The 27720-nt window shown below is 37.8% G+C and overlaps 7 protein-coding genes across 8 annotated transcripts; 4 read left to right on the forward strand and 3 right to left on the reverse strand.

Annotated features, from left to right (window-relative positions):
* The first annotated feature begins 244 nt into the window (after positions 1-244).
* Positions 245-2125, forward strand: LOC6646364 (islet cell autoantigen 1). Its single transcript, XM_002068946.4, has 3 exons — positions 245-1112; positions 1175-1450; positions 1508-2125. The coding sequence occupies exons 1-3, from the start codon at positions 531-533 to the stop codon at positions 1967-1969; spliced, it is 1320 nt and encodes a 439-aa protein (XP_002068982.1). The 5' UTR covers positions 245-530; the 3' UTR covers positions 1970-2125.
* Positions 2054-4780, reverse strand: LOC6646362 (dnaJ homolog subfamily C member 2). Of its 2 annotated transcripts, XM_015177608.3 has the most exons (4): positions 4704-4780; positions 4267-4604; positions 3938-4083; positions 2054-3862 (listed from the first exon to the last, which is right to left on the reverse strand). In XM_015177608.3, the coding sequence occupies exons 2-4, from the start codon at positions 4515-4517 to the stop codon at positions 2259-2261; spliced, it is 2001 nt and encodes a 666-aa protein (XP_015033094.1). In that variant the 5' UTR covers positions 4518-4604; positions 4704-4780; the 3' UTR covers positions 2054-2258. The 2 variants fall into 2 exon arrangements, with proteins under 2 accessions (XP_015033094.1, XP_002068983.1); XM_002068947.4 differs by having other exon boundaries at positions 4267-4731.
* A 604-nt stretch (positions 4781-5384) lies between these two features.
* LOC6646363 (sphingosine kinase 2) lies at positions 5385-7937 on the forward strand. The gene is made up of 2 exons (XM_002068948.4): positions 5385-6537; positions 6603-7937. The coding sequence occupies exons 1-2, from the start codon at positions 5486-5488 to the stop codon at positions 7636-7638; spliced, it is 2088 nt and encodes a 695-aa protein (XP_002068984.1). The 5' UTR covers positions 5385-5485; the 3' UTR covers positions 7639-7937.
* Positions 7938-8346: 409 nt separating this feature from the next.
* LOC6646303 (CRAL-TRIO domain-containing protein C3H8.02) lies at positions 8347-9614 on the forward strand. The gene is made up of 2 exons (XM_002068949.4): positions 8347-8616; positions 8719-9614. The coding sequence occupies exons 1-2, from the start codon at positions 8458-8460 to the stop codon at positions 9229-9231; spliced, it is 672 nt and encodes a 223-aa protein (XP_002068985.1). The 5' UTR covers positions 8347-8457; the 3' UTR covers positions 9232-9614.
* Positions 9615-10306: 692 nt separating this feature from the next.
* LOC6646304 (putative glycerol kinase 5) lies at positions 10307-13294 on the forward strand. The gene is made up of 6 exons (XM_002068950.4): positions 10307-10610; positions 10680-10773; positions 10822-11330; positions 11398-11856; positions 12581-12744; positions 12805-13294. Exons 1-6 carry the CDS (start codon positions 10464-10466, stop codon positions 13079-13081), a joined length of 1650 nt encoding a protein of 549 aa, XP_002068986.2. The 5' UTR covers positions 10307-10463; the 3' UTR covers positions 13082-13294.
* LOC6646297 (cyclin-dependent kinase 8) lies at positions 13168-14829 on the reverse strand. Its single transcript, XM_002068951.4, has 3 exons — positions 14625-14829; positions 13380-14541; positions 13168-13343 (listed from the first exon to the last, which is right to left on the reverse strand). The coding sequence occupies exons 1-3, from the start codon at positions 14753-14755 to the stop codon at positions 13254-13256; spliced, it is 1383 nt and encodes a 460-aa protein (XP_002068987.1). The 5' UTR covers positions 14756-14829; the 3' UTR covers positions 13168-13253.
* A 1769-nt stretch (positions 14830-16598) lies between these two features.
* On the reverse strand, positions 16599-26904 carry LOC6646298 (cysteine and histidine-rich protein 1 homolog). The gene is made up of 8 exons (XM_002068952.4): positions 26494-26904; positions 21948-22006; positions 21534-21648; positions 20508-20631; positions 20300-20452; positions 19966-20243; positions 16994-17097; positions 16599-16916 (listed from the first exon to the last, which is right to left on the reverse strand). Exons 1-8 carry the CDS (start codon positions 26857-26859, stop codon positions 16889-16891), a joined length of 1227 nt encoding a protein of 408 aa, XP_002068988.1. The 5' UTR covers positions 26860-26904; the 3' UTR covers positions 16599-16888.
* Positions 26905-27720: the final 816 nt, after the last annotated feature.

Genomic DNA, 27720 nt, shown 5'->3' on the forward strand with positions numbered 1-27720 from the left:
ACAACAATAACAAAAATAAACAAAACAAATTTCAAATAAACTCACTTTTGTCTCACACTTGCTCAAATATTTATTTAAATATTCTAGAGCCCGCTAAAATGCAGCTTTAGTTTATCGTGTTTATTTATCTATTTAATTTTTTTTTGTCCAAATGGTTGGCCTCGTTTTATTTACTTTTTATTTTGATTAGTAGCTTGACACAAAATTTGTTAAAATTATTTTGAATAATTCTTTGATAACAATAACAACAACAAAAATAACAACTAGAAATTGGAGCTATTCGTGCGCCGTTAGCAGGAAAAGTTTGCTGGCTAGTGTGACCAGATTTGGAAAACCCACAAAATATCATAATTACCGTTTTTACTAATGACACCACAGTGGCTCCATCTATCGTTAAGCAAATCGACAAAAAATCGCCCATCACTACATTTCCAACAAAAAAAAAATTCCCACCTCCCCACCAAACCTTCATTCAACACTCACACAATCTGAGAGATTTAGTGAACATAGTGAAGGAATCCCAAAAAAATATGTTAAAATCGGAGGTTCAACACCAATTTTGGATTACCAAAAAGGCTGTTCAACGGAAGCTAGGATCCAAGGAGGACAAGCATATTATCAAATCCGATGCTGAGCTTGATGCCAAAATCGAGGTGTTTAAATCAATATCGGAAACCACCCTAAAACTATGCAAAATAATTGACCAATATCAGGAGCGCTTGTGCATTTTATCGCAAGAGGAGTGTGTTTTTGGGCGCTTTCTGAAAGAGGCGGGCAAACGGAGCAAAACAACGGGCAATAGTATCACCCATACGGGTAAGGCTATGTCCTTTGCCGGACAGCAACGAATGTGCGTACGTGTGCCGCTGTTGCGATTACAGCACGAGGTCGATGTCTATCGCTGTCGTGCAGTCAAAGATACGGAAATCACACTGCAGGCCATGGAGAAGGAACGCACCGAATATAGAGCAGCCCTCTGTTGGATGAAATCCGCCAGCCAAGAGCTAGATCCCGATACGGGCAAAGGCCTAGATAAATTCCGTACAGCCCAGGCTCATGTCCGAGCGGCCAAGCACAATTTCGATGGCTACTCAATGGACTCCATACAAAAGGTAGTCCCTCTTCCTTAAAACTAAAAAATTATGCTTACCCAATTGTAACATTACTATTCCAGATTGATTTACTGGCTGCTGCCCGCTGCAACATGTATTCCCATGCCCTGGTCGCCTATGTGGCTGAACTGAAGAATTTCGCCCAGAAGGCCGCCTCCACTTTTCAGAGCATTTCGAATGCTTTGGTTGCCAAGCCAAAATATGATTTTTGTGTGCTAAAGGAACTGTCCCAGAACGAAGGAGCACTGGCAGCCGACGGAGAGGGGGGGACAGAGGAACCAGCAGCTGCTGCTGCTCCAATCGAAACAGTTGACAAAGATCAATCTTTGTTCTTTGCGGTTAGTGCGCCATTAAAAGTTGACTCCCGAAAAATAATGAATGTATTTATTTTTCAGAGTGAATATCAGGATAAGCCCGAAAGTGAAAGCGTTGAATCCAAATCTCAGTCCGAATCATTATTATCCGCCCATCCAGCATGTGGCGACAATGAATCTTTGCTCATTGAACTATCCAAGCAGCTCGAGGAAAGTCCTCTTATTGATTCACTGCACGGAGAGGAGGAAGGGGATGAGGATCAACAACAACGGGATGGTAGCAACCAGAAATTCTGGTCTCGCATGTTCAGCCAGCCGCCACCGTCCCCCATGCCAGCAGCATCAAGCCTGGGCACCACCGCCAACAACAAGACGTCGGATACTTCATCATCAGCAGCAGCAGCTAATCCTGCCAAATCCCAGTCAATAACAGCCAATAACAATCCATGGTTAGAGCTCTTTGCCGATCTTGATCCATTAGCGAATCCCCAGGCATTTGATTTGAAATTGAGTGGCGGACGTAGTGTGGCCGAACAGACATAAGATAGAACGATGATGATGACCCCTGATGACCACCACCAGTTGGACCCCTTCCCCATTTAGTTAGTTCGAAAATGTAGAGGAATCTTTGTATGTAACTTTTCGCTAAACGTTCAAAAAACTTTTTATGTTTTATTTAAATAAAATTTATATATGGGACACAGCAGCTAAACGAGGAGGAGGAGGAGGAGTTGGCGAATGCGGAGACGGAGGAGTAGGAGCAGGAAGAGTAAAAGGCAAGGCGACGGGAGAATGGGAAGTTAATTGTTTGCGTTTGGGTATGCTATGAAACTCATTTAACAGCCGCTTGTGCCTCTTTTTTGGAGTTCACAAGCTCGACCAGCTCTTTAACGCGACGTAGGCAATCCTTTTTACTGCGATTAGGTATGCATGAGGCAATGCGATCCCAACGATCGGGCGTAGTTGTGGGATAAGTTTTAATGGCCTGCTCTAACAGAGCTTGCTCCTCCTTGGTCCAGGTTTTGGATGCCCCAGTCGATGTAATAGAAGTAGCAGAGCCAGTTCCATTAACGGTAGCAGAAACAGGCCCATTTGCTGGTCCTGTTCCAGTGCCATTCTGCTTGATATTGCCGCCATTTTCTTTAATATTCTCCTTACTATCCGATGAATTTGTTTTCAACGTTTTCGTCGTTACCGTCGTCGTTGTTGTTGTCGTCGTTGCATTGGTGGAGCTGCTTTCCTCACCCAAAGTGATGTCATTGGACGTCTGCACTTCCTTTTTGGACTTCTCAAAACTGGCAAATGCTGCATCATTGGCATGAGTTTTGAGCGAACTTTTTGAGTGATCGCTATTCTGCAGGGCCTTGGCTTTGTTTAACACATCACGAGCTGTTACCAGGCCACCGCCCGATGAACCGCCATGTTGATTGATAAATGTCGCTATCACATCCCAACGCTGGGCAGTGCCAGCTGGGAATAGATTCACTGCCTTAATGAGCAACTGAACATTCTCATTGCTCCACAATTCACCGACCTTTTTCACTTCCTTGACACCACCAGCTCCCTTCGATGTGGCATTGTTTATGCTAGCTGCCGATTTCTTTTGTTGAGCCTGAGTCAGTTCCTCCAGTTCTGTGGCGATTTTCTGCTCAGCCGTCTGAATGGCGGCCGCAAATGATTCGCGACCCTTTGTCTCCATAGCCTTGTTCAGTGCCTGCAGTTCAGCCAATGAGAAGGTCTCGCATATTTTCTCTGTACCCTCCATATGCTTTAGCTGGTCCTTCTCATTTTTGGCGTAATATTTGCTATCCTTGACCTTGTCACGCAACGTTTTCCTCTCTTTCTTAAGCACTTTCTTTTGCTGCTCGCGTTCAATGCGAATTTGCTCGATTCGTTTCTGTTCGGCCTTATCGGCCCGCTCCTTGGCCATGGCGGCTTCACGCACAGCCCGTTCCTGTTCGGCTTTTTGGGCCTGGACGGCATCCATTTTGGCTCGCTTGGCCGCCGCCTTGCGATCCTTCTCCTCTTGCTTAAACCGCTGGATACGCTTGTCATTGTTGTAGGCCAAATCGACAAGTGCTCGGATGCGTGTCATTTCCTCTTTTTTACGCTTTATGCGTGCCGCCTTATTCTCCTTTTCGATCCAACGCCGCTCATCACGATCTTGACCCTTCTCTTTGTCCTCTTCGTCCATGTAGCTGAATTCACGCCACGATTTAAAGTCGTACCAAAAATTATAGAAACGTTCAACCTCCTCACGCTTGGCATTCTCCTCGCCAAACGATGGAACATTCGGCTTTTCGCTCCAACGTGCATTCAGATGAAAATACTTATTGAAGGCAGCATAGAAATCGTTGTCAATATCTGTTTGTGTGGGGAAGGCATCATCGAATTCCGGATCAACCGAATCAAAGCTACGGCGACTTTTCGGAGTACCTGTGTACCGCGAAAAAGAAAAGCGGAAACAGGCTGTTACATTTGTATCCTGTAATGGAGGTCGACTCCTCTTACCCAATATTTCGTATGCCTTTGTTATGCAAGTAAAGTAGTCATCATCCGTGATGACTTCCTCGCCCTTTGCTTTTCGCTTGTCCGGATGATGCTGCAGCACCATGCGTCTGTAGGCTCGGCGTATATCGTCATCAGTGGCTTCAAATCTACAAAAACCAGTGGGAGAATAGAATATATATATACATATATATACAAATTGCTCTCTCTGTCTTTGTCTCCGTTTGTCTCTTTTATTCTCTGCCGTATGTGCGTGTATGTCTCTGTCTGTGTCTCTTGCTCTTCCTATCGTTCTAGCACGTGCTCCACAAAACAAAAAAAAAATGACTTACCTCAATTTACCACATCCCAATACACTATAATGATCCTGCTCCTTCCACTCTTTGGGATCGAGGGATTTGAGGTATTTAATATCGACTTCTTCGCCAGCTCCATTCAGTAGCAATTTCTCATCGGATTCGCTACGTTCCACGCCGCCTGGCGCGATTTTGCTACGGCGGGCATTGAAATATGCAAAGCCAACGCGCTCGATTCGATGACGCGCGACCTTGAGCGGTAACTCCAATTCCAGGCTGTTAGTCATGACCACCACCAAAATGCAAATGCTAACACTAACTGACACTTCGTTATTAGCCCACTTATAGATTACATAAAGCCACACTTTTCTTCACTAAAAGTGTTCGGTTCAACAAACAAATAATAAGAAAAAGCAAATGCACAAAAAAATTAATATTCACTCGCTCTCACACTCTGTGCCTAGCTCACTCACCACCGCATGTGCTAGGGTCTTCTGATTTCAGGGTTGCCGCTGTCACCAAATATCTGAAACACTCGAAATTTTTATACAACATAATATTTTCCAAAAATTGAAAGTCTAACTACTAATACAATGGCATGCTAGATACATAATAGAAAATCAGAATATGACATTGCACTGCTGAAATGTTTTAAATTTTTTAATATTTTATAGTGATTTTCATACGATAGGCAGACATTTTCGCGGAATCGATAGTGCTGCCGACACAAAAGTAGCTAGATTTAGAGTGAAAAGATACTAAAAAATGCCAAGAATAGTTGCTAAACTATTTAAATGTATTTAAGGGAAATAAAAATAAAATTCAAAATACATAAATAAAAAACGAACATGATTTTACCATTTTAAATTATTATATTAGCATATTATATTTATATGGTTCAAAACAATGTATTCGCTTTACATTGCTTGACTTCCTTAAGTTGTAGCCAGGTTTTGCAAAAATTATTTTTGACAGTCACCAAAAAAACAGCGAATAAAACAAACGAGCATATAACAAGCTCAAATGTCTTTGTAAACTTAAAATTTATAAAATTGCAAGATTTGTGACTAATTTAAATTGTATTTAAAAACAAAAAAATGCCAACTATAAGCTAGACAAGCTAGATTTATCAACCTTATTGCTGAACTGGCAGCACTGCTAACGATGGCCTTGGTTGGTAGGTGAGTGAGTGATAAGACGACTAGCGCTGTCAGGGAAACGAAAATGCTACAAAGCATCCGAATCTCAATTAAATATGAACCAATCTCATGAGAAGAACAGCAGCAGCGACGGCACAAGTTCCATGGGCTCGACGCCAATCGCCACAATCACTGCCACTCCCACACCTACTTCCAATGCTGTTGTTGTGGCCACGGGCACGGCCGATGGCGATGGTGAGAGTAATCATCGTCACGATGTCAGCGACACTTTCTACACTAGTCAACGGAAAAAGGGCAGCAGCCACGTATTCCGTGTGCGTCTAGACACCACTGGATTCACACTGCAGCGGGAGTCACCCACTGGCACCACCATCAAAGAGCAAACCGTGAAAATATGCGATATTGTTGGAGCCAGATGCATGCGGCTAAAGAAGACCCGTCGCCTGGCCATGGCCAATGCCTGTGCCTGCAGCAGCGGAAATCCCAATTCGCCGGCAAATTCGGCAACCAGCCGAAGCAACAATCGTAACAATGGGGCCACACCAAGCAAGTGCAGCACAGCCAGCAAGGAGGAATACGCCTGCGATGGCGATGTCAGTGCATATCTCTATGTCTTTGCCTACGTCCTGAAAAAGAAAAGTTTGCGTAGCGAGCTTCATAGAGAGCGCACGGTATTGACTCTGCGTTTTCGTTCCTTTGACTCCTTCGAGGATAATATGCGGGAGGCGGATCGCTGGTATCGCGCATTGCGCTGGCAACTGCATCAAACGCTTGAGGATATTTTTGTGGACCGCACCAATGAAGAGCGTCGTCGTCGTGTTTTAGTGCTGCTTAATCCCAAATCCGGGTCGGGCAATGGCCGTGAAGTCTTTAATATGCATGTCTCTCCAGTGTTAAATGAGGCTGAAGTGCCTTACGATCTGTATGTAACGAAACATTCCAATTTTGCCAGTGAACTGATGAGTACACGTCGCCTGGATGCATGGTGCTGTGTGGTGGCTGTCGGAGGTGATGGACTCTTCCATGAGATTGTCAATGGTCTGATGCAGCGTGAAGATTGGGAGCAAGTGTTGCCCAATATAGCTTTGGGCATTATCCCCTGCGGTTCTGGCAATGGTCTAGCACGCTCCATAGCCCATGGATACAAGTAAGCGACTCCTTAAGGGACTCAGACAACAATCTTTTATTAACACTTCTGGTTTATTTCAACAGCGAACCCTATTTTAGTAAGCCAGTTTTGGGTGCTGCTTTGACTGTCATCAGTGGCCGCAGTTCACCCATGGATGTGGTACGTGTTCAGCTTAAGGAGCGCTCCGTTTACTCCTTTCTCTCCATTGGCTGGGGCTTCATCTCAGATGTGGACATTGAGAGCGAACGCCTACGCATGTTTGGCTATCAACGCTTTACCATTTGGACGCTTTATCGTCTGGCAAATCTGCGAACTTATAATGGCCGAGTTAGCTATTTGCCGAGCCATCAAACGGGCCAGGGAGTCGGGGGTCTGGAAGGAATGCAGGAGCCAACACTTAGGATGTTGCAATCCAGTCGAAGCTATAATACCACCCTCAATAAGCAACAGTTGTTAAATGTGCCAGCAAGCTTTCATCATTCCGTTGAATGTTTGCCATCAGAGTTTGCCGATGTCATTTCGCTGGAGACCTCCATCAATCAATCCTTTCGTTCACGCTGCGATAGTTGGCTGTCGGGGGGATCGCGACGTAGTTACTACTATTCCATATCAGAGAGCATCTATCATAGTTTAGCCGATGAAAGTGATTTGGCCGAACAGTCACAGATTTATGCGGCATCATCCTACTTGGAAAATCGTCCGCAGAATTTCGGCCCTCCCAGCAGTTTACCGGATCTGGATCAACCGCTGTCCCCAGAAGATGGTTGGCAGGTCGAGGAAGGTGAATTCATAATGATGCATGCTGTCTATCAAACGCATCTGGGTATCGATTGCCATTTTGCACCCAAGGCCCAAATGAACGATGGCACCATTCATCTTATTCTTATACGCGGTGGCATAAGTCGTCCCCATTTATTGAGCTTTCTCTACAACATGAGCTCCGGCACACATTTGCCTGAGGTGAATAATCAGTATGTCAAGGTTTTGCCCGTAAGAGCCTTTCGTTTGGAACCCCACGATAATCATGGCATCATCACTATCGATGGTGAGCGCGTTGAATTTGGCCCGCTACAGGCGGAAGTGTTGCCGGGCATAGCCCGAGTCATGGTGCCCAAGTAGTATCAAAAGCGAACAATTAAGAAAGGAGCAATTTTCAATCAACGACCTAAATAGACCAACACATAAACATTCGAGCAATATTTAATCTCTATAGAAAGGAAAGAAGAATCTGAATCGAAACGTGGAATCTCTGCATTTGTATATGTAGTTATTACTTATTTTGTTATTGGGTACTTAGGTTAGATAACCACTGAGCGAGTTGTGTGTATTCTTTTATATAATTTTATCAGTTTTGTCTTGTTAACATTTATAAATTTATTAAAAGTTATTAACAAAATATCATAACGATATAAACCCAATTTAAATTGTGTTTACAAAGATAACGGTATTTAATTGCCCATTGGAATCAGCAGTTGGTGTCAGTGCTGTCACTGTAGCAGTTTAGTAGCTAAATCTAGCAGCTTTTAAATTTGACAATTATATGAACAACTGGAGAAAGGTTGCTCGCTTTAATTGGTGGGTTTTTTTTTATATAAAATGTCATTTTAATTATTTTTAAATTAATTTTTAAATTAATTTTTAATATTCCTGTTCCTTTTAAATTTAAGTACTTTTTGATTTTTGATTGCTTTTTTTCTTGAAGTACTGTATTACATATATTCCTCAACAACATTGAAAGTGTTTGGCAGCACTTATTGGAACTGGTTTGAGAAAAAAGCTCGGAGCCAATGCAAAGGGCTTTTGAACAAAATACTGCGTAGCACAGTTCCAAAAATTAACCAGCACAGTTTTTAATTTGTAGCACAGTAAAAAAAAAAAACAGGCTTAGTGCAGTTTGCGAATATCAAGACCAAAACAGAGAACGAAATCAGCAGCAATATGTCGTCCGAGGAGTTGGCACCAGTTAACGAACAAGACCTAAAGGATCTGAAGGAGCGAATGAAACTGATAGTCGATGCAGACCCTACTCAATACCATAATGATTTCTCCTTGAGGCGCTATTTGAGAGCATTTAAGACGACAGATGCCGCATTCCAAGTAAGTTGACGGCGTCATCTTCAGCCCACGCCAAGAAAAACTCAGCAAAATCTCGGATTTTTAATCCCCCGCCTCTCTGCTGTATCTGTTCTGCTGCTTTAGGCCATATTGAAGACAAACAAATGGCGCGAAACATATGGCGTGGCCAAGCTGGGCGACATGGATCGCAGTGGTCTGGAGGGCAAGGCTCGGGTATTGCGTCATCGTGACTGCATTGGCCGTCCAGTAGTCTACATTCCAGCTAAAAACCACAATGCTTCTGCACGTGACATTGATGAGTTGACTCGCTTTATAGTGTACAATCTGGAGGAGGCTTGCAAAAAGTGTTTTGAGGAGGTAACCGATCGGTTGTGCATTGTTTTTGATCTAGCCGACTTTAGTACCTCCTGCATGGACTATCAGCTGGTTCAGAACCTCATTTGGCTGCTGAGCAAGCATTTTCCGGAACGTCTTGGAATTTGTTTAATCATCAATTCACCAGGATTGTTTTCCACCATTTGGCCAGCAATCCGAGTGCTTTTAGATGATAACACCGCCAAGAAGGTCAAATTTGTTGGCGATGAAGTGGAGCTATGTCAATATCTTATACCAGACATTCTTCCAACGGATATGTAAGCTAAAATGGGCCAAAGATTAACCTTAACGACGCTGCGTTCCAATTTAGTCATAGACATATCTCGCAAGAAAGAGAAACCAGTACCAGTACCTAAGTGGGCGAACCCAGATGCATACCGAAAACATAGAGAGGACGCTTTTAGCATGTACTCTATATATATATAGAACTTGATGTATTTAATGATTGTTGATTGTAAAAAAGAACATTGTATTTTATTGAACAAATCTGTTAGTATGATGTTGACTATTTTAGATAATTGTTTATCTATTGCCCAACCCATATTTATATTGTATATACCAATATATATATATATACATACATAAATATTGATATCTATATACGTGTCTATGTGTATATAAAATAAAGTTGTAAAACAAAACCACACAAATGTAATGACACATTGATTGCGAACTTTAAGGGGAAGTCGAGTCACTCGGCCAAGGAAAGCACAAATCAGTCCGCAGTCACAACTTGCTGATAATGTCCCTAATTATAGAGAGCTTATCACTTAACACCAAATGATAACAATCAGAAATTTGAGCAGGTGTCGAGACATACATAGTATCAATTCAAAAATGGAACCGCTATATTTGGATATTGCAACCGTTAGGTTGCTGCACCAATAGTGTTGCTAATTAAGCTTTTAACTCTAGTGGGCATATCTCTATACGCACAACTGGGCTTTTGTAGTATAAGTTGGACTACAAGTTCAAAGACTTGCAGTATTAATACTTTTTCTAATATTGTCAAGAAATAAGTTGAGTCGGTGAAATTTAGTTGTTGGTAAATAGCGTAAATAGAGCTCCTATAGGTTCCGAGATGTTTATACAAACAGGCGACCATCACTTAACTATGCTATTACTACTGATCAACATTTTTGCATCCTATGAGTGCAAAGTATATAAAATTTCATGGCATCGTTCAATGTGAATTTATATTTTTCTATATCTATATCCATTAGAAAGAAACGAACATAAAACCAAAACTAGCTTTTTTCTTTCGGGCATATCTTTAGCTAGTTTGGCTTTGCCGTTTAAATGTCCAGCAGTACGGCAACACTGGCGCTCCGTTATCACATTTTATAAATGAAACCCAAATCAGTGAGTTGTGATAAGGGAAGTCTAAATCCAGCACTATGAAATTGCCACCCAGCGAGATGGATAAGCAGCCAATTGACTTGCGGACCCAAATACTACAATATCAGTAACAATTCAAGCGTGCTACGACAAACATGTCGCCACCAGAAACAGATACAACAACAATAAGAACGAATACAGAAGCTACTGCCTATATTGCAGCATTGGATGTTGGAACCACTAGCGTGAGATGTTTTATATTGGACGAGAAATGTGCGGTCAAAGGGTCATCAACAGATGCTGTAAGCTAGCGATTGTCGCTGTCAATTAGTTTTATTGGTTTATTTATTGTTATTATTCTCTGCTGCCAGGTAGAGCTATTAAATCCCCAACCGGGTTTCTTTGAAATCGAACCTGAATGCCTGTGGCGTAAGGTTGTCAAAGTTATAAAGGAAGCCATAAGAGGTAAGAGAATCCTTAATTTTTTCGACTCTCAATAGATTTTTTTTGTAGATGCCAAGCTGTTGCCCTCAGAAATTACCTGCCTAACCATATCCACACAACGTTGCACATTTCTAACTTGGAATCATAAAACGAATGAATACTATCATAACTTTATCACCTGGAAGGATTTGCGAGCCGATGATCTGGTCGAGCAATGGAATTCCGGTTGCATGAAGCGTACAATGAATGGTTTCTTCTATGGCCTTTATTTGGCTACCAGAAATTCACGTTTTCTGGCCGGAAGTATGCTCAAATTGATGAATGGTCAGGTTACACCAAGATTGCTCTACGAGATTGCCCACAATAGGCGCCTTCAGCAAGCTATTAGAGAGAATACAGTCCGCCTGGAGTTGCTGGACTCATGGCTTCTATACAAATTGCGTTCCGGTGGTCATGCGGCCCAGCAGACGGAGAATATAGAACATATCACCGATATAACCTCAAGCACAGCCACTGGACTCTTTGATCCATTCACGCTCAGTTGGTCGAATATGATTAGTTGGATGTTTGGCATTGATGTAGGACAAAAATCTTTAAATTCAATTGGAAAGGCTTTATTGATATTATTTCTTGACTTTTTTCTAGCTTAACATCCTCCCTCGTGTTGTCGACAATGGGTATAATGGCTTTGGTCATGTGAATCCCATTGCCTTTGGCCAGGATTGGGCCCATACTCGCATACCAATTGCTTCATCCTGCAGCGATCAAACAGCCGCCATATGGGGCTCCCATTGCTTTCGCTCCAATGACGTTAAAGTCACCATGGGAACGGGTGCATTTCTCAATTTAGTCACTGGATCCCAGTGCCATGCATCAATTAGTGGCATGTATCCGCTGGTGGCCTGGCAATTAAACGATAAGCATAAATTCAACCAACAGAATGCCATCTATTGCATTGAGGGGGCATCCCATGATTTTGGCACTGTCATCACTTGGGCTCAGTCATGTGAGCTGTTCAGCCACCCCAAAGAGACATCAGCCATTGCAAAATCCGTTGCAGATACAAATGATGTATACTTTATACCTGCATTTAGTGGTTTAGGGGTAAGTCCAATGATCGTCTTATTATTTCTCGAACCACTGCTACTTTTATATTATTATAAACAAAAGTCCATTATCTAATCCGCTGAACACATCTATAGATAGAATATTTAATCGAAACTATGAAAAAAACAGTGTAAAACATTGTTTAATCTATTCCGTTTAGACACAACATTGTTAGAATGCAGGTAGACAATTATTTTGATGTATTTCGCCTCTAAATAATATTACACACGTTTAAAGTTAAGTTTTGTTTTGGTCAACTAACTAAATTTAAGATTTGCTTACCTCACCACCACCAACCACAATATAAAGTTCAGTGACTTCTTGGTGTTTCCCAGTTTGATTTCTCTCACTTATTTCACCAATTTGTTTATATATTCATTCTAAGCCTGATGAAAATAGAATGAATGACCTTTAATATTTGCATTTACTGCTTAAACGATAATCGTTAGCTTTTTAAATTAACCTGTCAAGTTTAATTTAGAGGGTAATAAAAACAAAAAGCATTTCAGAAGCATTCAATTTAAGTAGACTGAATGTTAAATACTCTAGCAATTTGATTCCGAAACCTTAGAGTGTATATTTCCATAGAGTTTATATAATGGGGACCTTCAAATAAAATATTCGCTTCATATCATCATTAAAGTAGCACTTGAAATTTTTAGTTCACAATAAGTTTATGGATAAGCTAATTAAGTTCTTCTTCAACTTTTGGTGCTGCTAGCCACCTGTGAATGATTATCGTGCTGCTAGCGGATTCATTGGCATGACACCGTCCACTACCAAAGCCCATTTGGTACGAGCTTTGCTAGAAAGCATTGTTTTTCGTGTGGTGCAACTAATCGACGCGGCCGAAAAGGAGACCAACCAGAAACTGCATCTAATCAAGTGAGTGTCAGAGATCTTTAAGTAGTTGCAGAAATCTAATTTGTCGTTTATTTTCTTTAGAGTCGATGGTGGCGTTTCTCGGAATGATTTCGTTTGCCAATTTCTGGCTGATCTCAGTCAATTGAAGGTTGAACGGGCCCAAAATGCCGAATCTAGCATTATGGGTGCCACATTTATGGCTGGCATTAATCATGGCATTTGGCATGATTTCGATGATCTCAAAAGATTTCGTCAAGTGGAATGTGTGTTCCAGCCGCAATCGAAACACTATGACACACTTTTCGCACGAATGGCCAAGTGGAGTGAGGCCATTGGACGATTTAGTGATTGGTATTAGCTCTTATTGTTATTACATAGAGAAAACGACGGGGTTGTCCTGTTTGTTTTCTTTTTTTAATATTTTATTCTTACACTTACACACAAAAAATGTTATTAAATTAGTTAACTTAGAAAAGAAGATGATGAACAAAAAAAAAAAAACCTGGATAAAATCAGTCTCTCTGTGTGGCTTAGTTGAAACGTTGCTGGAAATTTTGTTGCTGATTGAACATCATTTGTTGCTGCTGCTGTTGTTGTTGCTGCTGTTGTTGTTGTTGCTGCTGTTGTTGCTGCTGCTGTTGTTGTTGTTGGGCTGCCTGTTGCTGGTGATGGAAATCCTGTTGATTGCCTGCACCGGAGAGACGAACACGTTTGGCATTTGGTTCGTTTGGATTCATTTGTTGTTGTTGCTGCTGCTGTTGCTGTTGTTGCTGCTGTTGTTGTTGCTGCTGTTGCTGCTGCTGTTGTTGTTGCTGCTGTTGCTGCTGCTGTTGACGTTTATTATCCGACTTATCTTCCTGATCATCATCGGTAAGAAATTCACGCTTCGGATAAGGTATAGGACAACCGGCAAACACATCCTGGGTCGGCAGTGGCTCTTCCTGAAAGTATTGATCCTGCATGGCTTGCTCGGAGGTTATGCGTTTATTGGGATCCATTAGCAATAGTTTTTGAAGTAAATGGAATGCTTTGCTGTCGGGTTTAATCTTATGACGTTCCATATATTTGGCCAGCGAACAAGTCGAATAGGTAGAACGCTTAAAGTCCTTGGTGAGTGTGTGATGTTCCGGCATTTTCTTGATGTCCTCCCAATCTTTGTCCTGTGGAAAGCCCATCACATTGAATATACGATCCAGCTGATCATGATGATACGGATTGCTAGTCTTAATGTCCTCCTGCCGGCAATGGAATATTGGCTCTGATGTTAGTAGTTCGGCAAAAATGCAACCAATTGCCCATATATCAATGGCTTTTGTGTAATGTCGCGCCCCCAGCAGCAATTCTGGTGCACGATACCAAAACGTAACCACCACTGGATCCAGATCGGCCAGCGGTTTTAATGGTGCATTAAACAGACGAGCGAAACCCATATCAGCAATTTTGACACGCCCCCTTTCATTACCATCGCCCATTACCAAAATATTGGCCGGCTTTAAATCACGATGTAATACCCAATTGCTGTGCAAATAATGAATGCCATCAAGTATCTGATACAATAGACTCTTAACCATTCCCCGCGGCACCACCACCTGTTTCTTGGTGGCCTTAGCTGCCCGATGGAACTTGATAATATGCCACAGATCATGCTCTGCATAATCTATAAGCAGGAACACTTTGCGATCGTTGTGCGAGAGAAAGACGCGAATCAGCGTAATGACATTCTGATGCTTCAGCTCCCTGAGTAGAGCGATTTCACGGCATGCGGACATGGAGAGGCCAGTGCCATCGATCTGTTTAAGAGCATATTCCTTGCCATCGCTGAGAAAAGTAATAATTCGCCACATTAGCATTTACATTTTATGGTCTGCATACACATGTATGTATGTATCGCTCTCCCTCACCTTGTCTCCTTCCACTTTGCTTTGTACACATGTCCGTAGGTGCCTCGTCCCACTTTGCAACCTTCATAGTTAAATAGGTCCTCCACCTTGGTTCGCTCCATTTGTGTTTTCATTTTAAAATCGTAATCCATTGTTAAAATTAAGTTAATTTAGTTTAATTTACTTTTCGCGTCTTTAGCCAATGTTGCCAGACAACTCTCTACACTAATCAGCTGTTTTGTATACTAACCGATAACAATATCGATAGCAGGCGCGTAAAATAGAAAGTCAAAAGAAATATGTATATGTTGCCCAGCTCGATGAATTGACAAAAAGTGGATCTAATCACATCTTAACGATGATTCTGAACATTGTGATAAAGGATAATGTAATTCGTTTGCTTTAGGGCATCTGGTCTAGGCCCAAAAGCTGTTTAAAATTTTCCAAAGTGCCATTAATTGGTTAGAAATATTCAATGGCAATCGACATTGTCCAACATGTCATTTAATGTCATGTATCCTTTTAATCTAAAGTTAATTCCAAAGCCACAACAATAAGACCTAGAAAATGTTCTTTTCGTTTTTCATTTTATTTATTAAGAAATATCATTAATATATATGTATTATGTTTAGAGTTTATCAATTAACGATGCCAGTGTCACAATATAGAGAGAGAGTAATAGACAGATAACAAGAACCAAGAGAGCAAATTAATCCTTACTTTCCTGTTCTTTTTTCGTTTCTCGTCCTCTTCTATCTTCTATTAAGTGTATGAAATGGCATATAAATATTACAATTACGATTCTTGAAACATTTGAAATGTGTGTGTGAAATAAAACAACAAAAAAAAAGAACAAAATACAAAATTTCAAATTAAGCAAATGGAGAAGTAAAAGGCTGATTTAGGATGGTGATCATCATTGTTATAACTAGAGCTAATTCAATTAATTAATAAGTCGATCTAATTATACATATATAGATATATATTTGTGTTTATATATTAATACATATGTAAATAGAATCGGTTTATTTTGGATCAGATTGGTGTTGTTTTCCTTACAGTGTAGTTGAGCATACGATGACGACTCAAGAGAATTAGTTCTACTGATTTATTTTACGGTTATTGTTGGTTTACATACATATAAACGTGTGTATGTGTGTGTCTCTATTAATATGTGTGCGTTTGTGTGTGTGCCTGTTGCTTCTACCTGTGAGATCATATTAAAATGTTAGTCGTAATCACACACACACACAACAAACACACAATACACAACTTTGTAATTATTTTATTTAAGAAATTTCTCCACTTGCACTAACATTACATCAAAAACAATTGAAAATGCCAAAAAATCGATTACGAAAAAGCAATGAGAAGAAAAAAAAACAAACATTGTACATATAGTTTATCATATGTTTTTACATATTATATAATGATAAGAGAAATATAAAAAAAAACGTGTTTCTTTTAAATGGCATCTTTAGGGCATCTCTTCTTTCATTTATTATTAATTACTCTATATGCTATGATTAAACTTTTTTTTTCGTGAGAAAGAGAGCCAGCGAGTGGGAGAATAGAAACAAATAATAATAAAAAAAATAAAAAAAAAATATAAAAAAAAATATATAAAAAATAAAAGGAAAATGAAGAGAAGAGAAACATTAGATCTCATACATTATACATCATACATATGTTTTATGTAACGCTTTTTCCACTCGAAAATGACAATTAGAGAATATCTTAATTATTCACTAAACTTAGAATACAACCTACAGCATTATTACACAGTAAAATCCAATGCAAATTTATTAATGTGTATATACATATAGAGTATATGTATATATATGTTTTACATTTAGATGTGGGGCATGTCTTGTGTGTATGTATGTATGTGTATGAATATATATAGAAAAAAGACATATAAATACATATACATACATTATGTTGGAAGTACATATATAAAATACATATACATATCTATGTAAATATATGAATTATATGTATAAGTATGCAGGTGTTTAAATGTGTGTGTTTACAATTAGATGTTATTCTGAACTTTCTGTTTTTTGTTATCTTTCATTCTTCTTATGGTTTTGGTTTCTCAAAAGCCTACCGCTTACAACAGTCATGATTACAATTTACTATAACTAAAATTTGCACATTTAAGAGTAAGAAACAACAAAAAACTAAAGCTTGTTTGAAAATGTGTGTGTGTGTGTGTGTATGTGTTTGTTTTTATGTTTTTTACTTTTTTCTGCTGCTTATCGATGGAATAAAAAAAATGGTTTTCACTTGTTCAGCAAAAACATGAGCAAACTGCAAAAATAAAAGAAAATTAAATTTTATCATTATACGATCAACATACATATATTTCAAACTCATGTTGAACTTACCGAAAGTTGATGCCCTTGTTGGCCAACATACGATTGCATTCACTCGAGCCATTACCGTCTGTGCCATTTGGCAGGGGTAAGACATAATAATCACTTTCAGTGCTCTGAAATGCAAAAAGAAAAAAAGAATAAAAGTTATTTTAAGGGTTAGATGGATTAGAATTGATACGTTTGTTACCGTAGGGTCTTTAATGTTCTTTTTAGACAGAAATATTATCTACAAATACCTAAAGTATTCCTATTCGTCTTGATTAGGACCCATCTTGAGTTACTCTTACAGTTTAGAGCAAACAATTTATCGTTTAAGTGTGAACTATATATATACGTATATAGTTTAAGGTATCATTAAGTTCAATCCAAACCAGATGGTCGTTTCCATGAAACGATAGATTCTACATGGATATTCAAAAGAAAAGGATAGCTTCATTTTGCATTTTCTGTGGCGTATTAAGCCAGCGCGGGGTCGAATTGCAAATTAGAAGATCATTTTAATGTAAAAGTTAGAACATGATTGATAATCGTAAACGATTTGCAAAGATAACACAGGCCGACATTTTTGAGGTCATGAAAAAGTGTTTTAAGTTCAATAAGTCTCTTATAGTAATTTGGGGGTGCTGATCACGGTCCTGTACTTAGTTTTGTCCATCAAGTCAAGGTGGACAATGCGTTGGAATTATTCCAAATTACCTCGTTTGCAATATTTTATAGCTTTTAAATCATTAATAGGCAAAAAAATAATGTTTTGTATATTAACATTATTTTTTTGCCTACTAATGATTTAAAAGCAATTTACAAAATAACAAAGAGATGTTTCTTTGCTATAATGCATAATATCTTACACTTGGAATATGGTTCTAAAATGAGTTAAATTTTAACCAAAAAGTATGCTATAGGGATTCGAAGAATTTGCATCTTTTTTTGATTTTAAAGAGTTATTGGAATCTAACCAAATTGTTTATTAGTAATATTGGCAAACAAGAGCTATTTTTCTTAAACAGGATTTTCTTGAATCTTTTAGAAATGTAGAAAAACAATTTTTAACTTTCTATAGTATAGTTTTGGGTGCCTAATTTCCCACACCAGATCCCCTGATTTCACAAAATCTGGATGTGATGTGAATCGAGTATGCAGTTAGAATCAGCGTACCCGAATTAGTTAAGAACACCTCTCAAGATAACGTCACCAAAAATCATGTCGGCCCGTGTTATCATTTATTTTTTGCAGAATTTTTTAAACATAAAATTAAGTTCTCGAGATTTTAATGCAGATTGAAAGACATTTTTCTAATTGCGTATATAGCAAATAACGACATAAATTTTTCAATTACTAAATTAGGAACTCATAAAATTAAAGTTTATTAGAATAGTTTACTGTACTTTGCAGTTTTCGACCTCGCTTGAACTTGATTTACATTCAAAATTTAATTTGAAAAGCATTCAAAAATAATTGAAGTGAGTCGTCTATTAAGTGAAGTGAATGTATGTATGTCTATTAAATTCGCTTCATAGCATATGCTATCTCGCTCACCCTCACAAAAACACACGAGCACTCTAGCGCCGCCACTAGACTACGGCCAACTGCGCCCTTATGGACGGCCCAGTAAAACTCGTTTATTAATAGGGCTCATTAGTGTGCTAAATTTGGTTTCGATAATCAATTAATGCATGTGGCAATCGGTTTTTTTCTCAATTCTGGACGCGAAGTAGGCGTGGTAAATGTTAAACATATGCATACTAAACAAATCTACATACTAAATTTAGTGGTTCTAGCTTTGTTAGTCTATAGCTAGTATAGTCTTTGAGGAAATCAGTTTTCATCTAATTTGCGTGGGTGTGGCGGAAATTATAAATAAACTTGGACACCGTAGGTATTACAGGGGCTATTGCTAGATCGACTCGGGTGTTGATCCTGATCAAGAATATATATACATATGTACTTTGTGGGGTCGGAAACGCTTCCTTTTGCCTGTCACATACTTTTTGGCGACTTTAAAGATACTACTTTTGAAAATCTGTTAAAGTTTGGAAAAGTTACAGACTCGCAAAGTTAAAAGTTTTTAAGAACAGACAGAATTTATCAAATTTAATTTTTGTCAATTTACTACATTTAAAAAAATGAATGAACTTTGAATTAAATTTTTAGTGATCATACATCTTTTACCAACCTTCTAATAGCATGTATCCCGTAGCAATTGCTAATCCTTCAATATGACTACTCCGGCACTGTGCATTATTCTAGTTCATTTATTTTTTATTGATTTTGATTTTTTCCTTTATTGTTCTTGATTTTTTATTCTTTTCTCAGTTTTCATATGGAGACTGAAGAAGTCAAGGAAAATCTCATTAAATTCAAAGGGAAGCGGATGCTTGAAAATCTAACGCAAACCTTTTTTTTAAATATGAACTAACCACAGAGAACTATGAAAAGTGATACCTTTCATCTGTTTTTATTGCAGAGGGTTTTAAAAGCAGAGTCGTTATGAGTCTGTCCGCCTGTCTGTCTGTCTGTCAGATCATATATGTAGTTATCTAAGAAAAATACGTGAAGGAGTTAGAGTATTCTTATGAAATTACGTAATGTGATAGTTTTGGATATGAAACATCAGATCCCAAAGTTTCAATCCCTTCAATATAAATAGACTCAGCTAAAAATTTCTGATAAATAATTTATGCCCGCCATTTAGTACGATATAAAAAAATTCTCTGTATAGTCGACAATCTTTGGAATGAAGTAAATATGTACTTCAGATACTTCTATTAATAAATTTGTTCTTCAAGTTATTTCTATCTCCAAACTACATATATATAGTATGGGAAAATAATATATTTTCAAGATTATTTGTGTTTGCTCACTCATGCGAAGAAAACCACTAAATTCCATTTGGTAAATGATTCAAACAATACGATTTTTCAATGATGATGACAATGTATGTACATGTACATGGGGGCAAGCCATTTAATCGAATGACTTACCGCTTCTGTAAAATCATGCTTGTATATTTGAGTATTCACTTTCATATCTGAGAATGGACCTTTCAGAGCAAAGAAATGTATGCTCATGGGTGTACTAGTTTTCGTTTTCAATATCAATTGATATGTGATTGTTCGCTCATTGGATTGATGGGGATCGCGTTGGCTGTTATTAATGCGGGCCTTAACAACCCATTGTTGATTGAATGCCGAGAAGCGGGCCGTCTCATAGAACAATTTGTGCACATATTCATCTGTGCGATAAGGCTTCATTTGAAGATCTAAAGAGAAAAGTTTTTATTATTGGCTTTTCTCCATCCCGAACAGCACCACTCACCATTGAATATTATCTTCTCATAGCTTAACAAGTCGATCAGGGTATGGAACATTTTCATCTCCTCCTTGAACATGTCGTCGTGCGCAACTAAGGCGGCCATTACATCACGTCCAGATTTTTGTGGGTGCAAACAATTGCGTTCATGTTCAGTAGCTAAATTAGAAGTAAATTAGAACATTGCTATGAGATAGTAGCTTTTCACACTCACTCTCATGGTACGGTCCACGCCATTGACAACCAATGCGATGATATCTACACTTTGTCGGACGTTCCTGACACTCATGTTGTTCATGGCGCTCCAGAGATTTGTAGGGAAATTCATTGTTGCAATACTGTTTGAAAGGAATTATTTAATGACAATAAGTTTAAGGAATAATAACCATTTACAATCTAAAATAAATTAGTGTTTTTGGGCGTCCTTTTTGAATATATTCAAATTGTAGAGAGAAATTTCAAAACCACATTTTGCATTAAAACTTGGCATTGTCTTAATATATTTTGATTTTGTATATCATCTGTTTGTTGATCTGATGGCCTTTTAATTAATATTGTTTAAAAGTAGTTTCTATATAGCATTGATTGAAATATGTGTATTTGTATAATTCAGTTTGATTTTTTTATGTTTGTTTCAGATTGCCAAAAGATTTTATTTTCATTAATAAGTAGATGATTATTTATTACCCTAGCCAAAAAGAGTCAAATGCATATTATGAGAAAACCCCATGAACTATAATCTAAAATTGTATAAAAGTTATGGTTGGTCGTTTTTTTTTTTTTATTATACTTGTTATTTCTACAAGAAAAACTTGTTCAACTATTACTCTTTTGTACGTGCCAGCGTACATTTTAAAAATAATACATTTAACTTTCGAAAATTATAAAGATAAGCATTTATCGTTAAAAAATTGAGCATTATAATTGCTGTCAGAGAATAAACTATTCCAAGGTAAGGGCTATTACACGAAAACTTTCTTATAACGAGCTTTTAGTTGAGTCCCTTGGGAAAATGAATAAGTTTGTACTAATAAGAGCCCACAACTGATCTATAGATATAATGAAGAATTTTGTGAGTCCGCCAAGGCTCATTATACCAAGGATTAGCTGCATATATACAACCTTTTCAAACAGATAACAGAACGATACTTTTTTGAGTTCGACTTTGCAACTTATCTTCAATAAAGTGGAAAACCCAAAAAAAAAAAAAACTAATTAAATTTTCCTGTTTTTTCCTTACCTGACATTCACTAGGCAGCTCAGAGGCAGCCTTTTCTACAGCCAGATTACGGGAAGCGGTGCTTTTCGATATTTCCACACGACAGTTGGGACAGGTTGCTATCTGATCACGTAGTCTGTAACAACAATAAAGTGAATGGAAAAAAACAACGAAAAACCAAAAGGAAAGAATATGTATAGGAGAATAGATAGATGGAAAGAAAGAGGGAGAGAATGAAACAAAAGAAGAGAAAAGCATGAAAAGCAAATTAGTACGATTTAATGGAAGTCTTTCAAAATATGCTATATACAGATGCATATATGATACATATATGTATGTACATATGTATACATATATATATATTATATGTATATAGCATATTGGATTGAAATAATATAATGAAATGTATAATTCAGTTTGATATTTTTTTCATACCGTCCATCCGCCAGGAGATGGGTAAAACAGGCAGCGCACATTAGATGTCCCATTTGGCACTGAAATAAGAGCGAGAGCAGAGATAGAGAGAGGGAGAAAAAGAGAGAGAAATACAATATTGAGGTTAGATATCTTTTTTTAAGCAATAAATTTAGAAAGATGTCTCAAAAATGTTAAAGTCCAAAAAAATAAAATAGTATATTTTAGAAAACGGATTTGCACCTGTTCTATGTAAGTATATATAAGTGTGATCTTAGGTATAAGTTATATAGCAAATTATAAAGTGGTATAATATGTATGTATGTATGTATGTATATTAATGTAAAAAATACATAAATATATATGAAAAGTAACCTGTAATTAAAGGAAAAAAAGAAGAAAAAAGTTGCTATTAGTCATAATTAAGGCCTTTATTTTGTTGTTGTTGTTCTTGTTGCAAAGAAATTATTATTATGGTTGTTGGTGGGTTAAGGATGAGTCGGGGGGAGTCGGTGATAAAGATGAACTTGGTTTTTTGGTTTGCATGGGGTCTTAAAGGGTGCGGGGCTGGTGGTGGAGGGTGTGTAGAGACTGAATGATAGTGATTGACGGACTGTATGTGTATGGAGATGAGGTGAAGGAGGGAAGGAACTGTTGAATGGCATCCAGTTTATCCCTGGAACTTTTAGGTGTATTTGTTTTTAAAGTTTTATTTTGGTTTTGGTAGTTCGTGTTCCTTGTGTTTTTTTTTTGTTTGAAATAAAAACGCTATTTTTGTATTTTGGTTTTTCTCTCTCTTTTTGGAGTTTGCATATTATTTTTTTTTTTTGCAATAGTTTATTGAAATCATTTGATTTTGTTTATTTTTTCTATTTTTACTTTTTTTTTGTTTTTGTTGTTTTTTCATTGTGTATATTTGTGTGTGAGAATAATACATTTCAATTAATTTCAGTTTTTAATGCTATGGAATGGAATCGGCCGACTACTATGTATGTATATATTCTATTTAATTAGCATTTTACAATTACAAGTTTTTTTATTTTTTTTGCATACAAATTTCATATGAGATTGTTTTATAGACTTAACTAGATTTTGATTTTTTTTTTTCATTTTTATTTTTTATTATTTTATTAAGAAGGTAGATAGATAAAATTTTAAAGAGTTATGTTAGAGTCTACCACATAAACTATATAAAGGCTAAAGGGCGAAATCATAAAAATTAGTTGATTTGTTTTTTGTTTTTTTTTTTTTTCTTATTATTGAGATGATTCCGATATAGCATACAAAATTTTTTTAGACAGATAATAAGAAGTTGTGAAAGAAGCAACAGGAATTGAGAAGAAGCAGACACACTTCTCCTTAATTTGGAAACATCTCAATAAAAAAATAAGAAAACTTCCGGAAATTGATATAATTACGGATCAGAATTAGTGACAGAATTTTTTTTTCGTTTGTTGTGGGTTTTAGGGGCCAATTGGTGTGTGTATAAAAAGAAAGCAAAGTGTAGAGAGTGGAGAGAGAGAGAGACAGAGAGTGTTGTTTAGAGAAACGATAAGAGAATGTAAAACGTAATCAAGCTTCGCAAAGGACAGGCAACAGGGAATGGCAGATAGTAGTAGGGGAGGGATACTCTTCTTTCTTCTATTTGGCTAAAAAAAAATGAAGGAAAAACAATGCGGGCAACGTCGACATTTTTAATGGAATATTCTATTTACAGAATTAGCCAGACCAAACCAATAGTGGGAGAGAGGGGGTCGGAGAGAAAGAGATGGGTGGAAGAAATATGGATAGAAAGACCACGACGATGAAAATGAAGGCAACACACATGTGCGATATAAGTCTGACTATTTGTGGAGAAAACAGAGATAGAGAGAACCCAGTGAAACAGATTGTGAGAGAGAGAGAAAGCGAAATAAGCAACATTTCTGGGCTGCTGTTGTATGTTTGACTGTGTGTGTGTGTATCTACTAAAATGCTAAACACATTCCAGAAAACATAATAAAGTTCCAAGAGTTAAATGAAGTTCAATTTTTAAAATCTATCTTACACTGGCGAATTTATGACCTACCCAAGAATAATTGTTTTACAATACGACGTTACTCACTCTCCCGCTCCCGATTTCTCTCATTCTCTCTCTAGCGTTATCTATCTGTCTGGTTGTATCTCGCTCTCTCTTTATGCATATCTCTCTGTTTCAGTCGCCTTGTAGACATAACAAAAGCCAGCTGATGATTGTTTTTGTAGATAACCCGCTGATAGGAAGAGTGAAGAAGGAAAAGAAGGAGAACCAAAGAGGCAACAACAATCCAGGATAGATAAAGAAAACACGTTTTTTTTTTGTTATTCTTTTTTGTTTTTGGTTTATTTTTCTTTAGTTTCACACACAAACACACACACACACAAATGTGTACACCTGCATGTGACTGTTGAAAACTGGTTAAACAAGTTTTCGTTTATTTTGCTTTCTTCTTTTCGTTGCAAAGTTTTAGTTAACAAACAAACTGCCAATTTTATATATATATCTACATACATACATATCAAAAAACATATACATATGATAGTATGTATGTACATATATGCATACATACAAATAAATAAAGCAAAAGAGATGGAAAGAAGAAAAATAAAGAAAAAAAAGTATTAAACAGACTGCTCTCCCATGCCGCAGATTGCCTGAACAGCTGACTTGATATTGAGTGTGCGACCGAGATAACAATAAGAAACACACGCAGACACCCACACACACACACGTATCGGAGAGACGCACATTTAGAGTAACAACGTAGCAGCAAAAGCAAAACAATAACAGAGAGGAAAGGCAAAAGAATGATAGTCATAAGGGAAAATGAGAGAAGTCAAGGAAAAAGGGAAAAAAATAAATACATAAATAAGGAAAAGTATGGTTGGTTTGGTTTTTTCTTTATTTAATTTACCACATTGTTGATACATATGTAGATGAAGTGAAAAATGTTTAATCACAATCACAGATACATAGAGACATAATTTTCTTTCAGTTTTTTCTTTTTAAGCATTTCATTTGCTAGGTCAATGGAATGACGCAGTAAAAAAAGAGACAATATGTACATATGTATGTATGTAGCAGTGGAAAAAAGAGAGGGAGTAATAGGGGCAAAGTTTCAGACACAGAAACAAAGAGAAGGAATTACGTAAAAAAATAAGTTCATTGCATATTGTTGTTCTTCTATTCACTTTTTTTTGTGTTTAGATACATATGTATGTACATACATACATACGTAACGTCAATAAAATGTTTCAATGAAATGTATCAGAATGAAACGGAAATTTGCATGTATGTATGTACATACATACATATATGTATATGTATTCATGTATTTGTGTGTGCATGCATACATACATATGTACATGAGTATGTAGATACATGTAGGTCCATAGTGTGGGTGCTGACGAATAAAACATAAAATTAGCATTGCTTAGCATAATATTTATTTTATTTGTCGCGTATTGTGACAGAGAGAGAGAGAAAAAGAGAGCGGGCGGGGCCGAGTTATAAATAGGCCACAAATCAGCGAGCCTAACGTTATTTTCTGTTTTTTGTTTTGTTTTCTTTCTGACTATTCCTATTTTTCTATGACGCAATAGCAAAAAACTAGCAGTAAATGTAACTGCGCAAATGTAATGTCTGTATGTATGTAGGTTTAAGAGAGAGGAAGAGAAAATGCGAGAGGGAGAGGGAAGTAGCATTAATTTCCATCTCTAATGTATGTTTGGATGTGTGCAATGCACCTAGCGGGGGTCGCTCGCTTCGCTTCGTCATCTTCTAAAACGCAATAAAAAGTGCAATGCCAATGCGTGCACTAGAGAGAGACATATGTATATACATATATGTATCTGTGTGTGTACAAGTCCAAGTTTATGTTTCTTGTGTGTGTTTCCGTGTTCCTTTTTACGCATTAGTGTACCCAGTAGCAATTTCACATTTTACTGGAAACTTGAGTTTGACTGATGTATTTTTTTTGTTTTGAGGCTTCACCCTTGACATTGAATGGGTCTAACTAACCAAGAATTTAAAACCATGCATTTTTGTCTCAACCTTAATGTCAGGGGTCCGGCTGGTCAAGTAGGAATGGGGATGGGGATGTTGGTTGAGGGGCTGAGGTGTTCCAAGTACCTGGCATTGTTATTTTTCAAGGCGACGACGACGACAACGATACAAACGACGTAAAATTCAAAGAGACTCGACGTCAAGAGAGCAAGAAACATACGCACACACATACAATTAGAGGCGCACACAGATGCACGTATGTATACGTTTCTCTCGCTCTCTCCCAGACAGCTGTGCTCACGATTTGTCTACTCGGCGGGGGAGGCGTATGGAAATAGCTGTTTCTTGCTTACAGCTGACATAGCTCGATTTGTTTGTATACACACACATACACACACACACACTCGTAAACATACTCTAATGTAGATAAAAACATAACTGGTGGATGGCCCAGTGCCTGCTGGTGCTGCTGCAACTGCGCTAAACATTGTCTGTAGGGAAAGGAGGTGGAACATTCAAGAGATCCCAGAAACTATCACTCACCTGGTACATCGCCGTTTTTGGCAGATCCAAGCATACGGCACAGCATAATGCTGTTGAAATGCGATAGGCTAACTTTTCATTGGTTCCAGAAGCTGCCGCAGCACCGCCACCAGATGAACTGGAGGCACTATTTGGATCTAGCAATTGTCTTTTTGCAGGCGGTTCGCCACTGTTTTGAGTATCTAGCGGCACGCCCACCACACCACCACCAACCGATGACGACATACTGCTGTTACCAGCCGATGAGCTATTATTCGATGAGGATGAGGTGGATGCCTGCATGGTCACCTGATTATCCCCCAGGAGCGGTAGTGTCGATGACGGATTTTGTTGTACGTCCGAATCGGATGATTCCACAGTTGGCATAATGTATTATTAGTATTATTTGTATTTAAATCTTTTGTGTTGTTGTCTCGGCTATCTTAGGTTTTAAAATATAAACACACTCGTATATTTATTTGCTTTTAAAATTCGCTTTTATTAAATCGACTGCGCGACAAAAACAAAAAAAAAGGAAACAATTTGTTTTTGTCTAAATTTTTGATTCCTCTAAAAAAAACACGCATACATATACACACCCACTCACACTTGATTGTCACACATAGGACTCAATTAGTTTGCTCTCTTGCTGTCCCCTTTTTCTCTTGCTTGTTCGCTTGCACACATTTACACCAGACACACCACAGAATAAGGAGGAAAACCCACACAATGCACTTTCTTCTTTCTCTTTTCTGAACAAATTTCTTCCGTTTGCACGTCCGCTCTCTTCAGCGATTTGTTTTGTTTTGATTTTCTACTTTATTTTTTTTTGTAATCTTTCTCCCAAATTTACCAGACTGCGGAAGCCCAGACCCAAACGCAACAGCAGCTGTTAACCAAAGTGTGTTATGTTAACTATTTAGCAGCATCATTTGCAAGCCAGTGGAGCCACTGTGTTATAATCAAACATTTAAACAATACTTTAATCAACACTGTCTCAATGCTGCTCAAAACGCGTGAGCATTAGTCAAAACACGCGATGTAGATAAAAGGGTAGATAAATAAAAGTAAAAACAAATAGATAAAAAAAAAGTAAATAATCCATCTAAGTTTTTTTTTGTAAGGAATTTTTGTTTAAAAGCTACTCAAGCTTTAAGTGTTAGGTTTACGCAGTTCTTTTTTTTATTGTTAGTGGGCTGTTTGGTATTTGGTGTTTGCAATTTAGAAAGATGCCAAACAGTAGCAATC

The sequence above is a fragment of the Drosophila willistoni genome (genome assembly GCF_018902025.1).
Source record: "Drosophila willistoni isolate 14030-0811.24 chromosome XR unlocalized genomic scaffold, UCI_dwil_1.1 Seg143, whole genome shotgun sequence".
In the NCBI taxonomy this organism is placed as follows: Eukaryota; Metazoa; Arthropoda; class Insecta; order Diptera; family Drosophilidae; genus Drosophila; species Drosophila willistoni.